General features: G+C 39.9%; 1 protein-coding gene across 1 annotated transcript in view; it reads left to right on the forward strand.

Moving 5' to 3' along the window:
• Positions 1-2,849: 2,849 nt before the first annotated feature.
• EZR (ezrin) overlaps positions 2,850-18,446 on the forward strand; it is a 75,011-nt gene continuing 59,414 nt past the window's right edge. Inside the window, 3 exon segments of the mRNA XM_078155057.1 lie at positions 2,850-2,976; positions 4,027-4,157; positions 4,553-4,634. Of these exon segments, the coding sequence (XP_078011183.1) occupies positions 4,623-4,634 (12 nt within the window). The 5' untranslated portion in view covers positions 2,850-2,976; positions 4,027-4,157; positions 4,553-4,622.

Consider the following 18,446-nt stretch of genomic DNA (forward strand, 5'->3'; position numbering starts at 1 on the left):
TGGAAGGCATCTAAGTGATGTAAGCTATAGAGGAGGAAAAAACAGGGAGCTCTGAGCTAATGGCCTCAGTTTTGGGGTTTTTTTTTCAGTGAAATATGAGGCAAGGTTGTCTCTCAGCTGAGAGGTAGGGAGAGGTAGTGCCATAGGAGACTTGAGCAGGGTTAAAAAGGTTTGGAATCAGTATTGTAATCAATGGAATAGTAAATCAAGTGGAGAGGTGTTAAAGGATTGCCTTACTACAGTGAGGGCCCAGTTGAGATTATGTAACCTAAATATGTAGGGGACCCAGTCAGTATGTGACTTTCTCCTACTTCCTTTAGCATCATGCAAATAAAAGCAAAGGATTCAGATGGTGGGAATAATCTCAGGTTGTAGTCTGGCAAAGCAAGATCAGTGATAGGACAAGAGGACAGGGAACTTGAGTTGAACTGATTTTATCAAGGACCTGAGATAGGAAAGGGAGAAGATTGTAGCCATGGCCCAGAGGAGAGTGTAGCCAGGGCAAGGGTGATGACCTGGGAAAAAACTAAGAGTGGACAGATAGAAGATCATTACGGCAAGAATGAATAGAGTTAGCAGTTAAAAGGCATAAGGAAAGATGGAATGATAAAAGATTGTGAACAGATAAAGAAATTTCAGAATTCATGAATAAAGAATATATAACATAAATTACTATTTTTACCCCTGGCAGTTGATCCACATCTTCAGAACTACCGACAAAAATGAATGTAAAAAACACTCTTATACAAAAACCTTTGTAATTGAAAATTCTGGACAGGCAAGTTTACTTAACAACTCATGCATCTGGTAATGCTTGGCTTCCTAAGAATCAAGGTTCAACATAACTTCACAGCCCAAAGGATAACCAGTGCTCATGGCTTTAAAATTCTGTTGAGTGAGTTAATGTAAGTTCAACAGAAGACCTGATCCACTGTCTATTCTGTATGTTAAATCCTATCTTTTCTGCCTTTGTCTCTCACATATGCCCCCTTCTCTTCTCTGACACTGCTACCATCTCAGTACAGTCCCTTATCACCTCATACCTGGACCACAGTACCTTTAAGCCTTCCTCTGATCCTCATACTTGGTGAGCCTTACTCTGGTGGTCTAGCAACTCCAGCCTCCTCACTGTTGCTTACACAGGACACCCCACCTCCTGACTGAATTTTGACTGTCCCCCACGTCTGGAGTACTCTTCCCTCCTTATCTCCAACCTCCCGCTTCCTCCAAGGTTCAGTTAAAGTCTCTCCTTCAAGAAGCCTTTTCTAGTCCTGCTTCATCTTAGTGCCTTTTCCCTCTGAGATCACTTCCTCTTCGTCCTGTATGCATCTTGTTTGTAAGTAGTTGTTTGCATGCTGTCTCCTGCCTAAATTGGGAGGTTCCTGAGAGTAAGGACTGGTTTGTTTTTGTTGGGTTTGGGGGTGTTGGGTTTTTTTTGGCTTTTCTTTGTATTTCAAGGATTCAGCATACTGCCTGGCACGTAGTAGGTGCTGTGGGTGCCACATTCTGGCTAACATTTCAGGAACCTCAAGAATTCTACTTATCTCTTTTTTTCAGTGTCTTATCACACTGCACTATACCTTGTTATTTCTAAGCTGAATTCCTTTAAGTAGTTAGTTGCATATATCCTGCAGCTTCCCCTCCCTAGTGTCCTGGTCAGCCCAGTTAGTTTTTAATTTTCCCTCACAGCTCTGTGTGTGTGCCCCCACTGACATGAGAATTCATCAGGGTGCCGTGCTCCCCGTGTGGACACCTCCTTCACTGGTGCAGGCTTGTAGCTTTTACATAACCTAGTATAGAAAGTAGCCTAAGAGGTTAAAAGTAACTTTGATCGAGGTCACATAACCAGCGTCTGTCAGCAGAACTTGAATCCCGGCCTTCTTTACTCTAGCTAACTATTGCCTCTACAAAGCTACTTATTTAAAAAAAAAGTCTCCTAAATTCTTCTGAAAAGACTATATAAAAAGTTTCTTAATATCACATTTAAGTAATTTAATAGATTACGTGATAAATAGGACTCTTGTAGTCTAAGCACCCACCATGAGGTGTTTCCACTTTTTCTTTGGAAAACTACAGGTTGTCGGGGGTTGCCCCCGATGGAATGCCATTGCTCGGGAATTGAAGGGTGCCGCTCGGTGACGCGTAAGTGGCCCAGGTACAGCAAGGCCACAATGGTGGTGGAATTCCCAGAACCGGAGGGCATCATTAGTCATGTAAGTGGGTGGGGGTGGAGCGGAGAGAGCCATCACTTCGCACTGCGGGTACGACAACGAAACACAACGACAACAACAAAGACTGGAGAGGCAACAGGAAACAACACAACTTTCAGGATTTTCCAGGGGCTTGGCGCCGCTCCGGGCGCACACTGGATAATATTAATGGATAACTTTGGCTCTCCCTTAGCTGTGAAATCTTTTTTTTTTAAACCACCCAGCGACAGTTTGACACAAACCCTGCAAAAAGTGCTTGGGGAGTTGGGGGGGGGGACGCCAAGTGTAAGGAAGGCTAGGGAAGAAGCGAGGGCGGCCTTGAAAAGAGACACAGGAGGGGAAGGAGGGAGGGCAGGAGGGGGAAACCTCTCCCAGGGTTTCAGAGATTTGCTGGGAGGGAGGAGGTGAGGGAGAACTGCCGGAGCCAGAGGAACACAGGGAGTTGTTTGTGAGACTGAGGAGGGGGGGGAGGGAAGGGTGGAGGAGAGAAAGGAGAGCGCGGGAGGGGGCAAATGAGAAAGGGGGGAGGCAGAGGGCTGGCCCGGAGGCAGCAGCCATATTGCGCGCACATGCACGCGCGCACACACCAGGAGAGAGGGGCGGGGCGGGGCGGGGCGCGGTTCTCACACCCCCCGCCCTCCTCCAGCCTGCCAGCCTGCCCGGGCCCGGGAGAGCCGAGTCGCTGCAGCAGCTGGGGAGAGAGGCGCACGAGCCCACTGACTGCGGGCGGGACGGAGGAGCCGAGGGCTGAGCTTGCACTACTCGGGTAGGACGGCCGCTCCGCTCGCCTGCCGGGCGGTGGCGGGCGGGCTGCGGGGCGGGATGGATGAAACCTGTGGGGCAGAGGAGACCAGACCTTGCGCTTCGCTTGGGCTTCTCTTCCCCGCTTCTCCCTCTCTTGGGGAGGGCACTGACAGCAGGTGTCGTTGGGGATTAGGAGCTACCCTGCCGGAGCGGAATGGATGGAACTGGGGGGAGAGGCAACTTCTGCACAAGTACCCCCACGCCCCCCTCCCAGGGGGGGATCCGCCGGAGAGCGCAGCCTCCTCCCTGCCCTGAGGCCGCCGCCAGGTCTTCCGGAGCCCCCAACCCCCGGGACGGCGCCTAGCTCCCGCGGGTCATCGAGGAGCCCTCATTTAGCTCTTTTTTGCAACCTCTCCAATCCCCCTACCCCCAGCCCCGGCCTGGGACCCAGGCGTCTTCTTAGGGTGGACTGTGCTGGACTCCCGGACAAAGTCCAGCCGCGTGCCTTTGGCACAGAAAGTTCTTACATATAGACGCCACCTTCTGTTTGACCTAAATAAATTACAGGTTACATCGGATTTTTTAGTGTTGCTGCCGCCCTCTCTTAATGCCTACTTTACCACCACCCCCTTTAAAAAAAAAGTGAACCCTAGAAAAATGTTAATATTTATGTTAGTGTTATTTAGTTATGCTGTTTATTTTCAAATACTATTTATTTGTGCTTGCCTTCTTCCCCTTGCTACCTCCCTGTCTTTACCGCCTTTTGGTCCTCGGGGCCCAGAACGCATCTGCCCGCCCCTGTCTTCTCTCCTCCCTTCATCCCCCACCTCCTTATTTCGCCTTTCCTAGGAGTCCTTTTCCATTTTAAAAACACTTGTTTCTTAAAAGGATTTGTTGTGATTCCAGCCTTGGGGCAAACGGTTGCTGGTTGAAATGAAACTGAGAAAGTGACAAAGCTGCCTGGAAAACGAGGCTTACTTTAAAAAAATCCCCTCCTCCTGTCCTCCCCTTTTCTAGCCCTCTCGTCCCTCCCTTTCTCTGAACCACCCTGGGCTTGGTTTTTTGCCTCCAGACTTGGGTCCTTGCTGCTTGGGAACCTTGACAAAGAAGCAAGCCTACACCTGTCCCTGCCTTGATCCAGGGTCCATAGAGAAAGCCGCTTTGGCACAGTTGCCCTAGAGCCAGACAAAGAGCAGGCAACAGGTTGGCACATCACCTGATTATTTGCTTTCTCTCCCTTCCCTCCCCCTTTCCATCTTTCCTTCCTCCCTCTTCCCTCTGATTCAGTGATTCTTCCCAAGGCTCTGGAGAGATTGTCAGAAGGTAACATTTGGTTTTATGGGTGTGGTTGAGTAAATGACCTTCCTTGGTGAGTGAAGGGTAGGCTTTTCCTCTCCTCCTGGGTGAGGCATTAAAAAAAACCAAAACGGTGGAGTTCCTCCATAATTACTGGTCCGGTGACTCATCCTCAGTTCCCCTGTTGGGCCTGTTTTTTAAAAACCCCAACGGTCTTGAGGCAGACTTCAGATCCCTGTGGTTTGCCTGTGGGAGGCAGAAGGCCTTCTTTCCTTTGTAAAGGGGACTTTCTTTTACTTTAGGGAAAGAAGAGAACTCTTTGCATGAAAGCTTTGTTTGGAGGGATACTAAGGAACACATCAGGAACCGAAAATGCCGAAACCAGTAAGTAATGCAGTTTTATCATTCCAGTCTTTTTGCTCTGGATGTCCAGCAGGTTCCATGCTAGAAACTTTGCAGTATATCTGTATATTTATATATTATATATGTTAATATAATAATATACATATTGTTATACATAAGATAATATATAATGTTAATATATATTAATGAAAATGACCTTAGACAAAGATCCTTGTCTAAATCCTTAGGATTTTTTTTTAAAAGGGGAAAGTAAAAAGACAAACAGAGAACCTTTCTCCCGCCTTCCCCTTTACTTCCTCTTGGGCCTTTATGTGTCGATTCTGAGAAACATCAAGGAACCGGGATTATAGTGTTACACCTACTTAGCTCTCCACAGAGTGTTCCAGTCCTCAGTGAAACTTCTCATTCTGAACACAGTAGTTAGGACTGGTTTATTTGTCATAAGCCTCTTTTGGACTGTTCTTTTGCCTTCTGCATTTTGAAAAATAAAAGCACCACAATCTAAGTGCCTTTTTTTTTTTGCTTTTATTTTTAATGGTGAATTCAATCTATGAACTGCATGGCAGGGGGTGGGCCTTCCCACTCCCCCGAAGGATTCAAAGTAACCATAAGTAAGTAGGAAAAGGTCTTTGACGGGTCTGAAATGGAATCAGGCTTCTAGCTTTCTCTTTGCAATTTATAAAGTCATCTTGAAGAGAAGACTTTCTCTTACAGATTGTTGCAGAATTCCAGTTCCTTTTATGGGGCCCCTGTCAAAATCATAGTAAAGTAACTAACAAAACTTCAAGGCACCTTGGTGGTGCAGTGGATAGAGTGTCAGGGTTGGAGTCAGAAAGATTCATCATCCTGAGTTCAAATCTGGATTCAGATACATACTATCTGTGTCACCCTAGGCAAGTCTTTTAACCCTGTTTGCCTCAATTTCCTTATCTGTAAAATGAGCTGGAGAAGGAAATGGAAAACCATTCCAGTATCTTTGCTAAGAAAACCCCCAAATGGGGTCTTGAAGAGTCAGACTGGATAAATAACAGCAACAAAAGCAGGATTCCCATCTTTATAGTAGTTTAGTAATGAACTTGAATTGCAGATGGAGGCAGTACCCCAGTGGGGGGAGGGGGAGGAATTCTTCTTGAGGCTCTGATGTGTACAATGGGATGTGTTTCAGCTGTCAAGAAGTCCTTTTTGCAGCACAGTGATTGTATTGACCCCAAATGTGTTGGGATCTCATTCACTTCCTTTGTCTGACAGGGCTGGCTTATCTTGGTTTTCCTGCAGAGTATTGGAATGGTTCATATTTGTCCCTGACATGTTGCTTTTTAGCAAGGCTTATGTGCCTTATGGTGCTTTGGCACAAGGGGGTGGTTTAATCAGTAGTCTGAACTATACTAGAAAACTGGAGACCAGATCATGATTTTTCCCAAAAAGCAACTTTTTTTAATGGATAAATTAGTTCATTTTTGAAACACAGTGGAGAAAATATGCTTTTGGTTTTTTAAGGTACCATATGAGATACATGGGGATTTAAGGTTTGGTTTTGCAAACCTTTTTTTTTTTAAGTTAGAGTTTCTTGCAGGGCTGAAATTTTATTCTGTTACAGTTTCTCTGGAAAGTCCAATATTAATACAACTAACATTGCTCAGTTCATAGGAGCATAGGTTATATGTTGAACAGAATCTTCCAGCTCATATGGGGGTAGCATAGCAGGTAACATGCTGGGCCTAGAGTTAGGAAGATCTGAGTTCAAATATGGCCTATGATACTTAGCTGTATGACTCTGGGCAAGTCACTTAACCTGTGCTGTCCTCAGTTTAAACTGAGTGACTTGTCCGGGGTCAAAATGAGGATACTAATAGCAGCCTATCTTGCAGAGTTGTTGTGGGGACCAAAAGAGATGATATTTGTTAAAAAGCACTTAGTAGGCGCCAAATAAATGCTTATTCTTCCCCTTTTCCATTGTCTATTAAAAAAAAAAGTGGTCCACTTTTGTCATCTTTCATTTCTGATGTCCAGCATCAGTCAGTCTGCTTAGATTCCCCTGGAACAGTTCTGCTGTAATTTAGTAGCTGTCAGAAAGCTGATGCCTTTGATATAATTCCTACTGAGAACACATCTGGGAAAACATTGTGCAAAGGAGATGATTACTTCTAAAATAAAAGATTTTTTTTCATTGTGATTTTATTTGGGGAAGGAGGAGATCTCTGAGAAGGCAAGATGAGCAAAAGTAAAGCCATTGGAACAGGGCACAGATTCTAGCAAGAACTTTGTTGTGCATATCAAAGAGGGTAGATCTTTTCCAAACTCTAATCATTTCCCCATTTTTTTCCATAACAGTATTTGCTTTTTTTTTTTTATGGCAGGCATGGTTTCACTCCATTTTCCTTTATGCAGGGATTCTTAACTTTTTGTGTGTGTTATGGATTTGGGCAGTCTGGAGAATGAATATTCCTATTGGGAATGAATATTCCTATCTCTGAATAATGTTTTTAAATGCATGAAATAAAATACATGGGATTACAAAGAAAACCAATTCTATTGAAATGCAGTCACCGTAATATTTACTAAATTATAGGCAGTTGTGAACATCTCTTGGATTGGTGGAGTTTTTCCCTGTGTAATCTATACTAGTAAGCAGGCAGTTCACACTCAGTGACCAGAATTGAACATTCTAGGGGTGGTGAAGAGAGTCCTTTGCATTTAGTCTCTATGCCCCGCCTCCCTCAGCCTCACCCTCTGTATACCGTTGCCCATCCAAAACACACACACACACACACACACACACACACACACACACACTCAAACTTATTTTAGAACCCTGTGTTATAGCAGAAAAATCCATGAAGGCCTCACATTGTGCACCTTGCCTTAGAGATTGCTTTGGTGGATCATAAAATAGAAGACAATTTCTTTTTTCCTGAAAATTAAACAGACTCACTAGTTTTGTCATGTATTTTTTTAAACAAAATACGTTATTGATGCTTTAAAAAAAATAGATATTGCTTCCCAATGACTCCTCCCCATCTTCATAGAACTTCTTCTCGTACCAGTCAGTGAAAGTATAGACAAACAAAATAAGCCACGACATTGGCCATGTCTGACAATTTACACCTCATTCTACACAGATAGTCCATTCTTCTGACAGAGGGCTATGTTAATTCTTGTACCCTAAGGACCAAAAGAATTTACCACTCTGTGGATTATCTTGTCATCAGAGTAGATTTTTTTCTTCCTACATTCAGGTTAGTATTACTATACTCAAGAGACTGGTATTGCACCTCTTTATAGCTGTCCTCAGACGTCTTTGGTCTGAAGATGACTGATGTAGGCCACATGTTTTGTATATGCATCCATCCACTTGTCATGGTGAAGAAAAATTAGTCTCAGGGTTTTTCCTTGGGTAAACAGGAATTGTTTGATGATTTTTAGTGTAGATTAGGATCTGCACTGCAGTATATAAAACACTCACACTTTCGAGTAACTTTTATTGGAACCATTTTCATAGGTAGCCTGAAAGACCCTTGGGGTGCTTAGTGGGTGGTGAATGATATTGCTTTATCCAATTGACTGCCATATATGCCTAATAAATACTAAATTGGAAGTGTGGTGCCTTCTATCAGGTAGTCCTTATGTAGCGAAGGGTTAACAATACCTCTCATTTCTATTTCATTTAGGTTTCCTTTGCTAGCTATGAATTTTGGTTTTGTTGTAGTTTGCTTATGATATTGATAGGATGGAGGCTTCGGCAAAGACATTTTCATATAAGAATAGTTACATTCGAATGATTTAGATTTGAACTGTCAACCTGACCTTGTAACTGTTCTTTTTCAACTTAATGGCCAAAGTATTTTTAATCGTAATGCCTTGCCTGCATATCCACATCACTTACACTCATTTGAACCGTGGAGTTATATTCATTTTTGTTTCCTGACAATGCTAGTCTCCTAAGAGAGTCAGGCCCCACTTTAAAGACAATGGAAGTTAAATCAACTAGGATTGGAAGAACCTTGATGCTATCCCAGACAGGTTTACATTATTTATGTTGAAATTAATATCTAGGAGACATAGAAATAGCTAAAAGCATTGTCAGGGAACAAATGAAACAGGTCAGGGCAGTGTGTTTTCATCAGCCATCATAACTTTTCTGAGCTCCAGTAACAGTACTTTCAGTACACAATCTGCTGTTTGTTCCTCTGTGATCATGGGAAGCCCCAAATTGCCTTATTTATAAAAACACAGTTTCTTTGCTGTCTTCCAGGTTAGGCTGACCTATTTTCTTCCCTCCCTCTATTCGTTGTAGGGGTCATATATTTGCAAGACCTTTCGGGGTACAAACAGAAACTATTGTAGCCAACCTCTGGGGGTATTGTCTTCATGTCCTAAGGATTTGAAGGACTAAAGGTTTTTTATTTTTCTAAATAGTCCAGGTAAGAAAAACTTAAAGCGAATTATCTCTAAAAGGCATAAAGAGATGCCTCTTTGCTTTTCAGTTTTGAAGTGTTAGGCTTGCCTTTGAGATTTTCTATCCAATGCCAGTTTCTTTTTCTTTTGGGTAATTACAGAAGTCACTGAATCATTGAATTTCAAAGCTAGAAGATTATCTAATCGAACTCATTCATTTTTGCCAATGAGACCCAAGAGAGAAAAAAATGATTTATCCAAGGTCACATAGCAAGCTTTTGGCAAAACTGGACCTAAAATTGAAGTCTTTTGATTCTTTATCACCTAATCTCTGGTTATTTTAATCCGGTTCAGTTACAATGACAGTTGTTAGACATTAGAATCTAAGCAATTTAGATTACTTTGTCTCTCCAGTACTGGCTAGATACTTCTGACAGCCTTTTTATTTTTTCTATAAATGATAATATAAAATAGATGTGTGTATTTAGTTATGACTAATTTGGAGCTTAATAGGTATTATGTCTATTGATATCTTTTTTTATTCCTTCCCCTAAAATGCCTTGGAAGAAATGCAGGATTTCTTTTCCTACCACTGGGTAGGGAGTGAGATGGTCAAAAGTGTGCCCCTTTGGTGGTAGGAAAGGCAGCTTAGAATTAAAAAATTATTGACTACTAATCACATTAGAATCAGCCTGGGCTTGGGGGGGGGAGGTGTCAGGAAAACCTAGGTTCAAATCCAGCCTGTGACCACAGCTTCATGACCCTGGATGGACAATGCTAGGATTTATCTGCTAAATTATAGACAATTGCAAATCTCTTGGGTCTTAGTGCTGTGAAGAAGAGGCTGGAATTCCTTTATGAGGCATAGGAAAGAGATAATTTCATAATCTATCGCTTTCATAACTTTCCTTCCCTTATTCCCTTTTTCTCCCTTTTGTCCTCCCCCTTTAATTGGACATTATGCTATTGGTGAAGAGGTCCTTTGCATTTAGTCTATTCTCTCTAGCCTCTGATCTCCAGCCTTCTGTGCCACCCCCTCCCCACCCCAACATATACACATACTTAAACTTATTTTAGAACCTTGTCTTACAAAGGAAAAACTGCCAAAACATATGAATACAATGATTGCATTTTAAAGTATATGCACCATCTGCATCTGTAGTCTACCCACCACCTCTCTCCATTGGATAGTAGAGAAGTAAATTCTGTCATTAATTTTCTGGAACCAAGATTTGATGCTACTGCCTATGGTCTGAATTCTTAGGTCTTTTGGTATTTTCACTTATGTTATCATAGTTATTTATGTACCTTGTTCCCCTAGTTCTGCTTTTTGCTATCAGTTCATGCAGGTCTTTCCATGTTTCTTTGAGTTCCTCATATTTATCATTTCTTATGGTACAATAATTTTCACTTACATTTCACTTACCACACTTGGTTCAGCCATTCTCCAATCCATGGGCATTCATTTCATTTTTGTTTATTTTCAAAATTTCATTTTATTTTATTTGTAGCTATAAACATTATGGCTACAAATAGTTTTGTTATACATGGTCATCTTCCTTTCTGTCATCTACCTCCCTAGTATGTAAGGCTGGTAGTGAGATCGCTGGATCAAAGGGTTGTGAAGAGCTAAATTATCCTGTTATGGTAACCAAGCTGAATTGCCTTAGTATGAGAATAGACTCTCGTACCTCCGTCGGATTCTAGGACTGTTCCCAAAACCATCCATTCATGAGATATGAACTTATAGACCATCGAGTACTTTCATGGTCCCTATCTTGAAACCAAAGAGCACAATGGAATATTGTGAATGTCATTATTGGTATTTGAACATAAAATTAAATGGAGTTTGGAGGGCAAGGAAGATAGAAGAATAGATCTCAAACCAGAGCAAGACCACTCAAGGCCTATAAGGAAAGTATGCCCTGATTTGAAATTCTCTCTCCAACGAATCAGTTTTGCAGAGCTCAAGTCTTGGTGCTTATTGGGGAAGAAGAGGCTAGAAATTCCACGTGAGGCATAGGAAAGACGTAATCTCATAATTTTTCTCTTTCCTAATTTTCCTTCCCCCATTCCCCTCTTTCTCCTTTTCCTCCTCTCCTTTTAAGCCTCACCACTGCTTTTAGCTTTTTGCCCTAAATACATCGACGTAGATGATTAATTGGTACAGTGATACTTTCAAACTCAGTTCATAAACTGAGTACTCTGCTTAAAATTAAATTTTTTAATTTGCTTTATCTGGCCTATCAGTCAGTCAGTAAGCATTTATTAAGTGCCTACTATGGGCCAGGCACTGGGCTTAAACCCTGGATGTACAAAGAGGCAAAAGACAGTCCCTGCCCTCCAGCAGCTTATCCAGTGTAGGAAAGCACAAGCAAACAAATATGTACAAACTGGATATATACAGGATAAATAGGAAATAATTATGTGAAAGAAGGCACTAGAATTAGGAGGAGTTAGGAAAGGTTTTCTGTAGAAGATGGGGTTTTAGTTGTGTCATAAAGAAAGCCAGGGAAGGTAGTAGGAGGTGAGGAAGGAGAATATATTCCAGGCATTGGGGATCCCTTTTTAAATAGAGGAAACTAACTGAAAAAAATGATGACTGCTTTTTGTAATTATTAGAATGTAATCTATTTGTAGGCAGAGAGTTTCATTTTTGTATTTGAGTGCTTGGCACATACGTGCTTAATAGAAATGCTTTCCAGTTGCCTATTGAGACAGAGCCTCCATCTCAGTCGATATCAACTTCTGCTTAGCTAAAGAGAGAAATTTTCATTCCAGACTTTTGTGGGCATCTTCCTCCAACCCCAAATTCAGAATTTCCACAGAGATTTCAAATCAAAAACCTGAAAAATAACGTTTTGATCCCCGTGTAGCATTAATACTTTTCTCAAAATCTACATGTAAAGGTTCATTTAATATTGAGAATGATTTAATAATTTATTTTTAAGATGTAGGAAAACTTCAAAATATTTATCCACTATAATGGAGAAGAATATTGCCATACTACTTCTAGCTACCTGTTTCCAAGTCATCTTTGTTCTGAAAGTGGTCTCTGTTTCAAAAATAAAACTTTGTAGTTGGCTTCTTAAGGATTTTTTAAAAGCATTTTAGAATAAAGGGATGTTAATATATAATAATGTGAGTCTGAAGAGTGTTTGGAGATTATGAAACCTAAATGCTTTGTCCTTTATGAATATAAAGAGAAAGATTTTAAAAATTGGGCTTGCATTGTTCTCGTGCTACATTTTACTGGAAATATATTTTGTCTTCCCACACTCTAAACAGGCTCCAAAAGGTTTAGTTCCTTTGAGCATTGGAGTGCCTGAAATTCATTGGAATCAAGGGGAAATTTTTCCTATTTTGGGAAATGTTGAATGTTCTGCTTTACTTTGTAATTTTGGATAATGTAACATCATTACCTCTCATTCCACATTACCTCACTCCCCACTATAGGGAACTTGGTAACCAGACTGTAAAGTATTATGAAAAATTCTAATTTCCTGAGGGCCTGAAGCACGTTGCATTCTAGAAGTCAATTTTAAATCATTAGGTGAAAGATAATTGTTGTTTTAAACTTTACAGATTACTTTATAATATTATAATATTGTACAATATTTCAGTATTACTGTACAAAATTATGATATTTACAAATTACAAGTTACTGAGGAAAGCACTGTGAGGGGGAGCAGTCTTCAAAGATTAGTGCCTTTTTTTATATTACAAAATACATTTCTGATTATGTCTAACCCCTGTCCCCAGCAAGCCATACTTGTAACAAAGATAAAAAAAAGAGAACAAAACAATTCAGCAAACCAACCAAATAAATAACAAAATAATTTCTTCATATTTTCTAGTAGTGCCCTTAAAGTTTTCCTGCTATCTAACCAATTCATTTTCCTTTACAGAAATTACTGAAGTAAAACTTTAAAAGTTTTTTTAAAAAATCTATTAATTACTTTTATAAAAACTAACCATATCATTCTTATAAGTATGACCTGGGAAGCATTAGCAGAGCCTTGGGAGAGGATTGGTCTGTGCACTGGTCTTTGTTACTGTTGATATTTATAACCCACTAGTGTGTATTCTGTGGTTCTAATGAGAGTTAATAATTTACTTAGGAAAAATGAAAACAGACTTCACCGTTGATAGTCCGTCAGAAACCCTTATCAAAAGCAATGACATTCTTCCTTTTTCAGTTTTAATGAAATTGTTTTATGGAAGCAAATGGAGAATGGGATAGGGATGGATAGATTGGTGCCCAGGGGATTTTTGCTCTTTGCATGGTCCTACATATTTAAAAATTTGATAGATATAGATATACACACATACATATATGTACATACATATATGTACATACATGTGCATATGTATATGCGTGTGTGTGTGTGTGTGTGTGTGTGTGTGTGTGTGTATGTATGTGTATGTGTATGAGACTGCTTCTCTGTGCTAAAGTTAAACCACCAACCTAGGTGGTTCTTTACTTCTCAAACCTGGGGGAGGCCAGAACTATCTGATTAATGAATGAATTAGGCTTCCCAGTGGTGGTTGGTGCCTCAGGTAATCTTAAATATCTGGCTTTGTCATTTAAGATAGGGGGTATCCTGAAACATTTTTGCCCCTTAACAACAAAGGAAAGAATAAGGTTCTTTTACATTTTATTTCACGCACCCCCCCCCCATGTTCTTCCCAAATTTCAGTTACATGCTAATTCTTTTTTGTCTGGTCTTGTGCATTTTTGTGAAAAAATTCTTCCGCCTAGGTGTTATACTAGTGTATATAGAATCAGAGATTTAAAGGTGAGGAGACCAAGATCATCTAGTCCAGTCCCCTTCATTTTATAGTTGAGGAAACTGACGCCCAGAGAGAGTAACTTACTTTCAGGGTCATCCGGGTAACAAAGTGACTGAGGTAGGATTTGAACCCAGGCCTTTTGAATCCAAATCTAGTATTCTTTCCACAAACTCCACCCTGTTCCTCCTTTGTAATTAGATAAATGAAATAAGAGCAGCATCTACTAAACTGATTTGACTGCAAAGCACTTTGGGGCTTGAAGTATACTGACCGAATTTAGGTATAAAGGTTGGTCTGAGGATATAGAATGAATACCCCAGACATTCTAGAGGACCTAGAGAAATTTTGGGGGAAAAGAAGAGGAATTAAACCTGTTTTTGCAACCCCCATCTCTAATACCTCCATGTTTACCCCTCCTCTCTCCTCTCTTTATACCTTCTCCATCTACCTTTCCCTTCCCCATCTCTTCTTTCTGTCTTCTCTCCCTTCCTCTCTTCCCCACTCTTCTCTTTTCCCTAAATTAAATGCTGTTATGACTCTGATACTTTGCAGAATCATGTTAACCTTTCTAGAGAAGAAGGATAACAATGCACTAACTCACATTCAACTTCTGATGAATTATATGACTTATGAGTTTATTTATTTCTCTTTTTCCTCTTTGGCTTGGTCCATTGGAAAAAGCACTAGATTTGAAATAAGAATGGTCTAATCTCAGCACGTTATTTAAACACTCTAGGCCTCCATTTCCTCATCTGAATGGGATGGAGGGTGAGGTGGAATAGGTAGTAGTCAGATCTTTTAAGGGCCCATCCAGTACAAAGATTCTGTGTTGCATTTTTGTACTGACAAACCATGTACTGACATGGTTTTATTTTTAATTCTGTTGAATTCACCAATCAACCAAACATTTATTATCATTTTTTTAAAAGAATGGATTTCTTCTCTTAATTTGCCTGAATAATTTTCAATACCATTTCCCATCTTCCAAGATGTCAGAAATCCTCTTCAGTTTGGGAAAGGGAAAGATTAGATAGAGAATAGAGTGAGAGAAGAGGGGAAAAGTAAAAAGAGGAATATAATAAAAGTATAAAAAGGAATATAAGTAAGTAAAGAGTAGGTAATAAAAGTAAAAAAGAGTATAAGTAGTAAAAATTAAAAAAGAGGAATGTAAGTAATAAAAGAAGACTATATAACAAAAATTTAAAAAGGGGAATATAAGTAACAAATTTTTTAAAAGGAATATAAGTTTAAAAAGAAGAATATAAGTAACAAATTTTTAAAAAGGGATATAAGTAATAAAAGTTAAAAAAGAGTAGTATAAGTACTAAAAGTTTAAAAAGGAGAATATAAATAATAAAAATAATAGAAAAAACTGGGGAGATAAAAAGGGAGAATTGGACTGTTGGGAGAAAACCTATTCGGAGAGGGAGAAATCAGTAATGCCCTGTTGCCCTTCGGATAAAATTGCAACTCTTCTGTTTGGCATTCAAAGCCAAATGTTCACAATGTAACTCCACCCTGTCTTTCCAGGCTGATTACATATCATTCCCCTTCATTTGTCTTTGCTGGGACCAAACTGACCTGCAGGGCTGTATTCCCTGTAGACATTCCAAATTCCACTTCAGTGCCTAGTGCTTTCTTAACTGTAAAATGGGGTTCATAATTGTACCTCCTCTCAGGGTTATTGTGAGGATCACATGAGATAGTTATAAAACACTTAGCACAGTGCCTGGTTCATAGTAAATATTTAATAAATGCTTTCGTCTTGCTTGAGTGATTGTCTCAAAAGAAGACAGGTAGGATTTGAGTGGAAGTAGTGAATTGGAGATTGGAGTGACGAGGATGAGGAAGGGAGGGACAGAGATAAACTGAATGGGAAAGGTTAGTTAAAATGGTGGGAGAAGTGAAATGAACACATAAGAAGATAAATAAGAGAAACAGTGGAAGAGGCTGGGAGCATAAGGAGGGCACATGTGAATAAATATGTGATTGACAGTAATAGAAGGGTAGTAATAAAAGCCCTAGACAGACACTCAGCTGCGCCATTACTTGGCTAATTATATGACTTTGGACAAAGCCGCTCAACTTCTGGGCCTCAGTTCTATTGTGTTTAAGATTAAGAGGTTGGACTGCATGATTTCCAAAGAATCTCTCAATTCTAAAATGCTTTCCTGTAGTTCTATGATATTAAGAGTGATTTGGACATTTGAAAACATATTGAAGAGGGGTAGGTGAGGGAGATTAATCCTTGGGTCAGCAAAATGACTACTAATTTCTAATAGAAAGAGAAGGAAAATAAGAGAGTTAAGTGGGAGAAATGAACAGGTTAAAAAGAGGAGCAAATTCTCAACCTAGGAATACGAAGAATAGGAGAAAGAATGGGTGTGCCTAGAATAGGAGAGATGGTGAGTGTTAACTGCAGATGTTATTTTTTTAAAGCTTTCCTTTTGGCAGAGGAAGTTAGGGCTGAGAAACCTGTCTCAGAGCCATCTTTATAAATGTAGCAAAATTTATAAAATAAGAGATCGGAAAGGCTCATTAATATGCTCAAGTTCTTACAAAAATAAGTTAACATTGTTTTTCTCTATTGATCCTTCCAAAGATTGATAAAAGTGAGATTGGAGAATGTCATCTATGAATTTTTTTTAAATGGAAAAGTCGAACTTCATCTCCTTACCTTGGTTAAGATAAGATAATAATAATTAAAGACACACACACATAACTTCTATAAACTAGACTTCTGCCCTCACCTTTGTCTAACTGTTGATTCATTCAGCTACTATCTGGGTATCATGATTGCTATTTCAGACATTGTCAACAGTTTCCCTTTCGTGTGAAGGGGTCTGGTATGATCATTTCTTATCACTTATTTATCATAAGATGACATTTGAGTGTATGATTCTCTGTCTCAGTCCAAACAGTCTGACAATATTTTATTAGGAGGAAGTGCCGACAAGTGCTTCTGGCTTTTCTCTGTATTCTTTCCTTAAGAACAAAGGATCTTTTGTAGTGCAGTGTTGCTTGCTAATCCCGGTTCTTTTCTGAGGCACCACTTTTATAAATTTTGTCATCCAGGAGCTGCTATAAGGGAAGGTTTTGTTGGTGCAGAGATTATATTTCAAACAAGGTTGGAGTAGGGACTCCTTGATAGAGATGATTTGAGTATCTTGTGTCCCATTTGCTAAGATATTTGTACAGTAACAGATTTCTGGCATATGTTAAAAGAAAGCAATTTGTACCTTCCTGGCATTTGAGTAATTTACCTGTGAGATCTTCTCAGACTTGGTACTGTCTGTGTAAAATTAAACGTCTGGCCTATTGTATAATCTGTAGGTAGATACATAACTTATTAAATCCCTAACCTCAGATGGTTTTTAGTCATATTGGAGGGAGAAGGTTGGTAATTGTGGGTGACAGGGGAAGGGGGGGATCTATTCTGCTATTTCGGATGCGGTCCAAATTGTCTTAAAGTGTGTATTTATGCTTACATATATATCTGTACATATGATGGTAGGAGAGGTTAAGATTGAGAGCTGGCTTCTGAGTCAGGAAGACCTGAGCTCAAATCCTGTGTCTGACACATCCTGGGTGAGTTATTATTTCCTCAGAGTTTCCATTTCTTGGGTCATCTTATCATCTGCCACCCCTGCCTGTACCAACAACCTGTAATGGAACTTTTTCTGGGGTCAATTGATTGGGGAGTGCGAACTTACCAGTCTATCTAGCTAACCTTAGACATGCTCTAAGGCTTATATCCATATACCTTATCCATCCAAGATGGCGATCTTAGAACCTCTTGTCATATACCCTGTACATCCTTCTGCCCCCTTCCACTTCTTTCTCTAGGCACAGTAATAATCAAATCAATACTGTTTTTGCTTTTGTAAAGTTTCATGGCTACCCTCTAGCTCCACTCACCATTCCTGTGAATTCCCCAAACAAAAACTCCTTTTCTTGGCCACCGTTCCCCTAAATGTGCTCTCCGTTAGATTGCAAGCCCTTTGAGGGCAGGGACTATCTCATTTTCACATTTGTTTGCCACCTAGCACCAGGCCTGGCACATAGTTTAAGAAATATTTATTCATTCACCAGTGAAATCACAGGTCCAGACCCTTCCCAGAAAATGTCCTCTGCAAATATTTTGTGCAATGAAAAATAGTTAAAACATAGGAAAGTCATTTTGTGTTTGGTTCTGAAACCAGGGTTTAGACATGTTTGGGGTAGAGAGCAGTTTTTGGTCAGTATTATTTGTCAGGCCATTTGCTACAAACTTATTTCTTAGATATCACAATTTGGGGAAATTCATTTAGACAGCTTACAATATTATTTTGTCAATTATTATACCATTACCTTGTAACAAAAGCCAGATTTAAGTTTCTTATAAATGTATATACCTTATAAGGAAATTCAAGTATATTCTTCATGGGTTTTTTTTTAAATATTTAGCACTATTCTTAACCTCTGATCCTTTCAAATCTTGTACATAGTCCTACCACTCCAGATGCTTTTTTTTTTAACACATTTTTTCTGTGACCTCTTCTGGAGAGGTGGCTGTGGTACAGGAAAACAATGGAAAAAGCCATTATACTTCAAATGAATTCAGAGTCTGAAGACCTGAGTTCAAATCCTGACTGTCACTGCCTG

Source organism: Phascolarctos cinereus, unplaced genomic scaffold (genome assembly GCF_003287225.1).
Source record: "Phascolarctos cinereus isolate Bilbo 61053 unplaced genomic scaffold, phaCin_HiC Scaffold_5;HRSCAF=322, whole genome shotgun sequence".
NCBI classification, from domain to species: Eukaryota; Metazoa; Chordata; class Mammalia; order Diprotodontia; family Phascolarctidae; genus Phascolarctos; species Phascolarctos cinereus.